The sequence below is a fragment of the Myotis davidii genome, unplaced genomic scaffold (genome assembly GCF_000327345.1).
Source record: "Myotis davidii unplaced genomic scaffold, ASM32734v1 scaffold663, whole genome shotgun sequence".
Lineage (NCBI taxonomy): Eukaryota > Metazoa > Chordata > Mammalia > Chiroptera > Vespertilionidae > Myotis > Myotis davidii.
Genome location: NW_006295816.1, coordinates 329,672 through 339,359, shown reverse-complemented (window position 1 = coordinate 339,359; position 9,688 = coordinate 329,672). Strand labels below are relative to the sequence as shown.

At 55.6% G+C, this 9,688-nt stretch overlaps 1 protein-coding gene across 1 annotated transcript in view; it reads left to right on the top strand.

Annotated features, from left to right (window-relative positions):
- KIF9 (kinesin family member 9) overlaps positions 1 to 4,012 on the top strand; it is a 52,699-nt gene extending 48,687 nt beyond the window's left edge. The window contains exons 18-22 of the mRNA XM_006770426.2: positions 186 to 400; positions 1,639 to 1,815; positions 2,316 to 2,431; positions 2,833 to 2,937; positions 3,750 to 4,012. Of these exons, the coding sequence (XP_006770489.2) occupies positions 186 to 400; positions 1,639 to 1,815; positions 2,316 to 2,431; positions 2,833 to 2,937; positions 3,750 to 3,800 (664 nt within the window). The 3' untranslated portion in view covers positions 3,801 to 4,012. The remainder of the gene's footprint in view (positions 1 to 185; positions 401 to 1,638; positions 1,816 to 2,315; positions 2,432 to 2,832; positions 2,938 to 3,749) is intronic.
- The last annotated feature ends 5,676 nt before the right edge of the window (positions 4,013 to 9,688 follow it).

Here is a 9,688-nt window from a genome sequence, read left to right as displayed (position 1 = left end):
CTCCGCGTCCCCTTGCGCCCCTCGTGCTGCGCCGCGGTCAGAGGAGGGATTGGTTCCCCGGCGTCTGGCTCCGTCTGGGGGAGGCGGTGCCCAGGAAGCCGGGCCTTCCTGCTGCCCAGGCCCCAGGGGAGGCAGGTGAAGGACCTGGTGGCCCAAGACAGCTGCCCGTCCGCCCCCATCTTCAGGCCCAGCACCCCACCCTCCAAGCCTGTGGCCTTTGAGGACTTCAAGAACGAGCGAGGTAGTGAGATCAACCGCATCTTCAAAGAAAACAAGTCCATCTTGAACGAGCGGAGGAAAAGGGCCAGTGAGACCACGCAGCGCATCAACGTCATCAAGAGGGAGATGGACGTCGCCAAGGAGGGGCTCAGTGCCCAGAGGTCCCTGCGGGAGAAGCAAGGTGACGAGGCGGGAAGGTGGCTGGGCCTGTGGGGTCGGAGTCACGCTGCTCCGAGCGGGACAGCCTTGGGAGCCGGCTTCCCAGGCGGAGGGGGGCTGGTGCCCCGTCAGGTCCCTGGGTCTGATGGCGGTGGGGTGCTGGCTAAGAGGAAATCGAGGAGCAATGAGAAGGGGCCGAGCAGAGGGCCAAGGATTCACTGTCATGGAGACATTCCTCACGCAACTCCCGCACCGTCCTGGCTTGGCAAGGACCCGTCTCCTAAGGCAGGTAGTGAGGGGCCATCAGGCTCAGAGAGCAGGGCCCCCCACGTGGGCACCCTGACCTGGCGCCCTGGTCCCAACAGTAGACACTGCCCACACCCGCCCCCGGCCGCACACTCGTGTGCTGCGGGCAGTGGACAGCCAGGTGAGCGGCTGACAAACATGTTATTTTCCCTTAACCCGTCGATCCTCAAGGAGCTGACGGAGCTTCAGGTCCGTCCAGGGAGGCTGCGGGGAGCAGATGCTAAGAGCACAGCTGACTCCTCCCCCCGAGCCTCTGACAGCCACTCGATAGGGTGCAGACATCCCATCGTCTCTAACAAAGAGGTGGCTGATGAATCTCCAGTCACCAGGAGACCGTCCGGAACGTGGGCGCCCACGCCCCGAGGGCCGTGCGTGGAGGCGCGGGCTGTGGTTGCAGGCCCAGCACCTGCGGCCGCCACCCGCCCGCCAAGCGCAGGAGGCAGTGTAGCGAGCCGACGGGACATTAGCGAAGGGAGAGAGATAAGAGAGTTAGAAACATCGATGAGAGAGAAACATCGACCAGCCGCCTCCTGCACACCCCCCACTGGGGATGTGCCCGCAACCAAGGTACATGCCCTTGACCAGAATCGAACCTGAGACCCTTCAGTCCGCAGGCCGACGCTCTATCCACTGAGCCGAACCGGTCAGGGCCCGAGTACTTTTGATTGATGGGGTTTAAGATCACGATGTGTGGCACATGGGTCATTCCTACCCGTTTCCCTGCGACCCTCCTGTTTGTCCTGGAAATGCCAAGTGGGCCTGCTCTGAGCTCCCTCTCCCCGTGGGACGTGTCCCGGCTGCGGGCCTCCCAGTGCCGTGCCCGCCGCACACAGTGCCCGGCCTTCCCTGGTCTCCTGTCTTGTGCTTGGCCAGCTCTCCCCTCCCTCTGGACCACCTGCCTCCCTCACTCAGCACAGGTGGCACCTCACCCCTGACCTCCTCCCTCCTCTACAGGTGAGTATGAGAAGAAGGGGCTGATTATCATCGATGAAGAGGAGTTCCTGCTTATCCTGAAGCTCAAAGACCTCAAGAAGCAGTACCGTGCGGAGTATCAGGACCTGCGTGACCTGAGGGCTGAGATCCAGTACTGCCAGCACCTGGTGGACCAGTGTCGCCACCGCCTGCTCACAGGTGTGCGGTCTGGGAAGGGTGGCGGCCGTCGGAGTTCCGGGACCCACAGACCTGGGTTCTAGAAGCAGCTTCTAAGCTTCTCTCTGGCCCAGCTGGTGTGACTCAGTGGTTGAGCAGGGACCCATGAACTAGGAGGTCACAGTTGGATTCCCAGTCGGAGCGCATGCCTGGGTTGCGGGCTCTATCCCCAGTGGGGGGCGTGCAGGAGGCAGCCGATCCATGATTCTCTCTCATCATTGATGTCTCTCTCTCCTTTCCGCTCTGAAATCAATAACATATATTTAAAAATAAATAAAAACAAACCATGGATCTTAGAAAAGAAGAAGCTTCTCTCTGGCAGAGGCGGGGGGAGGGCAGGGCCTTCAGATGTTTGTTTAGAGGCTTTGGGGGCAGGAGACAGACGGGCGGGGGAGACCGTGGAGCAGGAAGGGGCAGGGTGAGCCTCTGATGAGCACACAGCCTTTGCCAGCAGCCTCAGTGCTGGCCCCTCCTCCGCGCAGAATTTGAAATCTGGTACAACGAGTCCTTCTTCATCCCCGAGGACTTGCAGGCGGCCCTGAAGCCGGGCAGCAGCATCCGGCCAGGCATGGTGCCCGTCGGCAGGATTGTGTCTCTGGTGAGTGGCCCCCGTCGGGGGTGGGCGAGGGGAGTGGGCCGTGGGCAGTGCCTCCAGTGCTTTGCCCTTTTCTCCCCACAAACGTGGCATGTGTGGGCCGCTCCCAGCCGCTCCCACGGCTGCCCAGGCAGGTGGGAAGCCACAGGTCTCTACCCAGTGACCGAGGGTGGGCACACAGATGATACCACTTGCTGCGGCCACCCTTTCGGGCGGCTCCTCCTGCCCAGGGGGCAGTTACAGGGCATCTGTGATGATGCTGGCAGACAGGGCCTGAGCGTGTGAGCTGCCGCGGGGGGGATTTGCCAGCCCAGCCAGGGGCTGCCCTCATGCCCACCACGGGCCCTGGCAGGGCGCGTCCTGACCATGCCAGGCTGGAGGACGACCTTGAGTTGGGCCCCCAGGGAGAAGACGACCAGGACAAGTTCAGCCAGTTGCAGCAGGACGTGCTGCCCGAGGGCCCGGAGTCCATCTCCTTCTACAACGCCAAGGTCAAGAGAGAACAGAAGGTAACTCGGCTCATGGCTCCGGGAGGTGGGGCCTCGGGACCCCGTCACTAGCACCCCCCCACCAGGATCACACTCCCCACTGCAGAGGCCGGGAGGAGCAGCCAGCTTGGGGAGCCATCACCCAGAGGCAACGGGTGTCTCCCCGGCTGGAGTCCCGGGGCCGCCCAGTGAAGTCCCACAGGCTGTGGCCAGGCCTGGACACGGCTGTGAGCACTGACCATCCCTGTGAATCACCCCTCTGCCCGGTGCCTCTGTGCTGGATGCGCCCCCCACACTCTCCACCCGTTAGTCACCGAGTGGCCATCTCCACCATCAGACGGTCGTGGTGCCGCAGTGCGGGTGCCCGGCACCCTCTTACGTGGTGATGGCCCCCGAGAGTAAGAGGAGCCTCTAAGTCCAGGATGCACCTTAGTGTGTGCGCGTGTGCACGTGTGCGTGCGTGTATGTGCGTGCATCTGTACGCGCGTGTGTGCGTGTGTATGCGCGTGCGTGTGCCTGTACGCGTGTGTGCGTGTAAATGTGTGTATGTGTGCGTATGTATATGTGTGCGCGCGTGTGTGCCTGTATGCGTGTGTACATGGGTGTATGTGTGTGCGTGTGTATGTGTGTGTGCCTGTATGCATGGGTATGTGTGCATGTGTGTGCATGTGTGCACCTGTACGTGTGTGTGCATGGGTGTGTGTGCGTGTGTATGTGTGTGCGTGTGTATGTGTGTGCGTGCATACGTCCTCGCTGGCAGGAGGAATGACGGGGAATGCAGGTGGGTGGCTTCTGAGCCCTAACCAATCCCTCCTTCCCTTCTCCGCGTCCAGCACAGCTACTTGAAATCCACGCTGGGCCTCTCGAAGGCACAGAGGAAGTAGGGGCTCCTCGCAGCGCCCCCTGCCTGCTCCAGGGGAGCTGCCCACCACCCGCCCGGTCCGGCCAGTCTGCTCCAGGCTGGCCCAGCCCAGAGGACACGCAGCGGCCGGCCTGCCAGGAGGGACATCCCCCAGAGGGGGCTCATCTTCACAGGACGCCTCCGGTTTCGATTCACTGTCTCATATGCAGGGACCAGATAAAACGGCTTATCGTCTGGAGCGTGTGCTTATTTCCTGTTGGGAGGCTGTCTTGCCTGTACAGGTGGGGTCAGAGCAGAGTCTTCAGTGAGAACAAGAGCGAGTAGCAGAGCCGGGCTCCGTGGCAGCCTCTCCTTTCCTGCAGGGACACCTGGGGGTCACGGTGGCCGAAGGCCCTGCTCTCAGACCCTCCGAGCAGGGCACCCTCTCTGCATCCGAGCCATGAGGCAGAGGCCCTCCCCCCTCAGCAGCCAGAGAGGACGGGCAGGTAGAAATGGCTGCAAGGAATGTTCCATCTCAAAATAACAAGAGCCTGAGCGAGAGCAGCCCTGCCAGGAAGTCAGCAGCAGAGCCCCGCAGGGAGGCTGAGCTGGAGGCAGCTGTCCCACCCAGGACCAGGATTCTGTTGGAGCCGTCGAGGAAGGCTCCATCCTGGAAGAGGAGAGCGAGAGTCCCCACCGGCCTGGAGAAATAGCCAGGAAACTCCCCAGGGACGAGGCGCACGGATCCTGTGAGGATTTGTAACCACGCACAGGTTTGGGATTCAAATTTACACTGTGTGGTCCAGGAACCACCAGGCCGAGGAATTAGTATAAAAGTTAGCCCAAGGCTGAAACAGCTAACAGAACAAGAAAAACTGCCGTACGTGCCCCTTTTCCAGCAATACAGCATCTCCACAAGCCCTCGTAAACATGAGCTCCAAGAGTAAAGGCGCGCATACACATAGGAACACATACATGTGCATATGCACACACGTGTACAGAAACAACCTCGCACGGGGGCATAATGTCAGCAGGATCAGACTTAGAAGAACTTCAGATAACAAGTTACTGGTGCCCCGGCCAGTGTGGCTCAGTTGGTTCAACGTTGTCCCGTGCATCAAGGGATCACCGGTTTGATTTCCAGTCATGGCACATGCCTGGCTGTGGGCTTCATCCCCAGCGGGGCACGTGGGAGGCAGCTGACCCATGTTTCTCTCTCCCTCTCCCTCCCTCTCCAACGATCAAGGTAGGACAGAGCTCTGGGCGGTGCGCCTTGTCCCCAGTCTTTACTCTGAAGGGCTGACTGCTCTGTTGCTGTGTCCTCTGCCCCTGCCTGGAGGCTCAATCCACTTGCCCGTCACCCACGGAGCCCAGAAACTCTCATCTGAACTTGACCATCTGCGGCCACAGGACACGGGGGAGCACAGGTGCGGGCGAGACTTCCTTTACATCAGGACCGTGTCACACTGCGTGGGACCTGGACGAGCGGTCCAGTTCCCTGCCTGCCTTTCCCCTGTGGAAGCAATGTCACTCCTGGGCGCTGTGGAATGGAGTGATGTATGCCGGTGTACACCTGAGACCGCGTGACAGCGACAGTAACTGGTAAAGGTGTCAGTGTGCCCGACATTATATGATGGGTGGTGAGCTGACAGACGCACTGACTCACACCCAACCAAGGTAGATTCTGGATGTGAAAAGGCAGCGTTCGGACTGGCATTCTCTTTCTCCAGCCCATCCTGACTGATGGCCTCTTAAGACCAATCTCAGATTCGACAGAAGTGGCTGCTAAAAAGATCCCCAGTGCCACCCGGGCAGTGTCACTGGAGGTCAAGGGTCTTGGTACTTGCCCTTCATGTTGGGGCTGGAGGCAGTGTTTTTAGTGGACAAACGCCCAGGGGAGTGGGACTGGTGTCACAGGAGGCTCTGAAAACTCTGTCAGGTAAGGGATAATCGGAAAGTAGGGACATTCTATCTGAGAAGATCCAAACAGGGCACATTTTCTGTCATTTTGGGAGGAAAACGACAGGAGTTGTCTGCCCTGGAATGGATGGCCTTGCTGCAAACTGGGCTCCCGACCCCTGGCGGACCCCTGGCCCCGGCCCCGGCCCCGGCCCCGGCCCCGGCGAGAGAACCCGGGAGGAAGGTCACGGAGGCCTCTGGCGCCTCCCAAATCTAAATCCCTGGCTCCGTAACCACTTGTGGAGAAGCTGTCTAACATATCAGTTGAAAATTACATCCCATACACAGATTTTCACACACTGTTTTCTCTATCAAATATGAAATTGCCTTTATTAATAAAAATATCATTTAGTTTAGAAAGAATATTTTTATTAAGAAAAACAACCTATCTGTGAGCAAATGACATTTCTACCAGCTTAGATTTCCAACAACAGGGAGTAGCACCCATTTGCAGCAATATATCCCCAAAGGCCACCAGGAAAAAGGGGGGTCTCGCATGAGGGAAGGGCTCCCCCTCAAGAACCAGCCGCGATTTGTGATTCAGGAACGACCAGTAACCGGCTTGGCGGAAACGGATTGTGAACCGTTACAAGTCCCCGGATGGAGAATCTGCTCTGTCCAGAAAAAAGCTGGCAAAAGCATTTGGAAGGTGAAGCTGAGTGTGTGGAGGTTTGGGGATGATGGCCAGGCTGGAAGGAACCTCTGCTGTCGGGCTGTGCCCTGCCTCTGCCTGTGGAAGGGGAGGGGCGGAAGGAGGGACCCTGAGGCTCCCAGCGGCTGAGACGTGAACGAGGACACAGGAAGGAGAGCTCCATACAAGGCCACGTGCCACCACGCCGTCTGCGACCTGGGTGCCCTCACTGCTCTGAGGCTCAGTCTCTCATCTGGGCAATGGGGCAGCAGCTGCGTGGCCTCGCCCATGTGAACTGCTGAAGGTCGCGTCTACGAAATCGCAGTTCCCAAGGCCGCCTGCAAACACCGGAGACCATCCCGGTTCCCCCGGAAGTCATGAGGCAAGCATCTCCTCTTGGGTTAGAGCCACAGCAACGAGAGTCCTGACAGCGCGTCAGCATCAGGAAGTCCCCGTGCTGCTCTTCCATCTTTTCATCTAAACTGGTTACCCTCGGTTTAATGTTCGCAAAGATGGACGACCAGCTCCCGTGACAGCCTGCGGCTCCCTCCGGTAACCGAGCAGCTCCAGGAGCAGCAGATGGAAACGCCCCTCCCCTTGGTGCCAGCAGCCCGGACCGGGCCGGTGATTCTAGGTCAGTTCTCCCTGCACCTCCCCCCACACACAGTAGGCCAAGAACTCAAGGGCAAAGGGGACAGTTATTACCCCGAACCTTAGAGGGTCAGGCTCTGAGTAAATTGAAGAAAGAAAATGGAAAATCACGTGCTATGTACAAGCAAAACAATCCAACAACGAACAAGGGGGGGGGGTCTGGGTTCTGACCCAGCCGCTCAGTCCTGGCGGACCATTGGTCCCCTGGTGCTTCTGCGACTCCGGTGCCGAGCCACGTCCTGGACCAGTTACATCAGGGCCTCGGTCCGGGAGCAGTATCCCCTGAGGCCCCAAGTGAGTCTAGTGAGCAGAGCGAGTTGTGGTAGAAAAAAACCTGGACATTTGTTTTTCGTCTTTGGTATGTTTTTGTTTACCTGATTAATATGGTGATAAATTGCTGATTAACCTTAATTAGCAACGATTTAATGCCACATACTATCCTGGCAATAAGCAAAGAAGCTTCTCTACTGATTAACTTTCCATTCACAAACTTCCATGGTTTTTAATACCCTTTCTAATAAAGAGGGAATATGCTAATTACCCTCACGCCATCACAAAGATGGTAGTGCCCACAGCCAATAAGAGGGAATATGCTAATTGACTGCCCCGCCCTCAAAGATGGCGGCGCCCAGTCCTCTCAGCCCCACCCCTTCCCCCGGAGCGCCTGTCTCAAGAGTCCCCCAGTCCCCCAGCCCCCCAGGGCTGCCTGAGGCTTGCGCTGCCGGCAGTGGCAGCAGCAGAGGTGTGATGGGGCATCGCCTCCCGCCCCTGAAGGCTCCCGGACTGTGAGAGGGGCAGGCTGGGCTGAGGGACCCCCCCTCCAGTGCGTAAACTTTCATGCACCGGGCCTCGTGTGTGTGTGTGTGAATTATTGATTTCAGAGAGAAAGGGAAAGGGAGAGAAACATCAATGATGAGAGGGAATCATTGATCGGCTGCCTCCTGTATGCTGCCCCCTAGTGGGGACCGAGGCCAACCCGACTGGAATCGAACCCAGGACCCTTCAGTCCGAAGGCCAACGCCCTATCCACTGAGCCACACCAGCCAGGGCTCCATGGTTTCTGATTATCAAACTCTGAACACTCAAGGTAACACCTGTGTGCTTGTTATGTTTTACCCGCTCCCCAGTCAGAATTGGGAGACACAGCAACAGGCACTCAATAAACATTTAAATAAATGGGTGTGGTGAATGGATGGCGGGTGGTTGGATGGGAATGGATCAGGGATTCTCAACTTGGGCACTGAAGACATTTTAAGCTGGATAATTCTTTGTTGTGGGGCTGTCCTGTGTTGTAGGCTGCTGAGTAGCCTTTTGGGCCTTTATCCACTAGGTGACAGTAGCATCAGCCACTTATGACAGGAGAAGATGTCTCCAGGCATTTCCTGTTATTCCCTGGGGGCAAAATTGCCCCTGATTAAAAACCACAGGGGTAGATTAATGAATGGGAAGGTGACTGGATTGGTGGATGGATGGATGGATGGGTGGGTGTTTGGATAGAAGGATGAATGGATGGTTGAGTGGATAGGTAAGTGGTGAATGGATGGATAGATGGGTAGTTAGATGGGGTAGATTAATGTGAGTAGATGGGTGGACAGTGGATGGAAGGACTGATGAGTGGCTGGTGGACAAAGTGATAGGTGGATAGATGGATGGACAGAATTATCAGGTCTCATAAATCTAACTAAATGTCTTTGTTCCTAAGGTTTTTACTTTGAGGACATTCTTTGCTCTTTGTCTATACAATAGCATAGCACAGAGAGTAAACATTTGACACAAATTGGAAGGATAGTTGGAAGGATACAGAAGGGCTAAATTTGAAATTTCAGACACTGACATCATTCTTTAAGGTAAAACTGAATTCTAAAGTCTGACGCAGGAAAAAGTAAAATAGTAAATAACTGACACAAAATAAAACTTGTTGCTGACTGAAAATTGACAAAAGAATCAAATCTTCATCATGACATTAAGATGGAAAAATGTAACCTGAGAAAATTGGCTTTAAGAGGTAAAGACAGACCACAAAATAAAACTCACATTGACAAAAGCTATAAGCAAATACATTTGGTACAAAGATTTTTCAAAGATTCAAGTGTTTTCTAAACAATATGTACTAGTAAAAATAAACTCTATAAAAGAATATTTTTGTTTTTTAAAATTCTAAATATATTTAAAATGAAAAAACGAATAACTTTAGTGGTAATGTGTAGAAAAATTATGGATTAAATAGGTTTAAAGGAGCATGTTTTCGTTAAAAAAAATTTTAAATGCATTTTTTATGGATTTCAGAAAGGAAGGGAGGGGGAGAGATAAAACATCAATGAGAGAGAACCATTGATTGGCTGCCTCCTACATGCCCCACACCGGGGATCGAGCCTGCAACTGGTGCATGTGTCCTGACCGAGAATCAAACCAGTAACTTGTTGGTTCATGGGTTGATGCTCAACCACTGAGCCACACCAGCTGGGCTTTAGTAACTTTCATTTATTTTTTAAAAAATATTTTTATTGATTTCAGAGAGGAAGGGAGAGGGAGAGAGACAGAAACATCAATGATGAGTCCTCACTGGTTTGGCTCAATGGGTAGAGCCGGAGCCGACACTGACGGGTCCTGGGTTCAATTCCAGCCAAGGGTAAAGGTCTGGGTTGTGGGCTTGATCCCCAGCGGGGATGAGCAAGAGGCAGCTCATCATC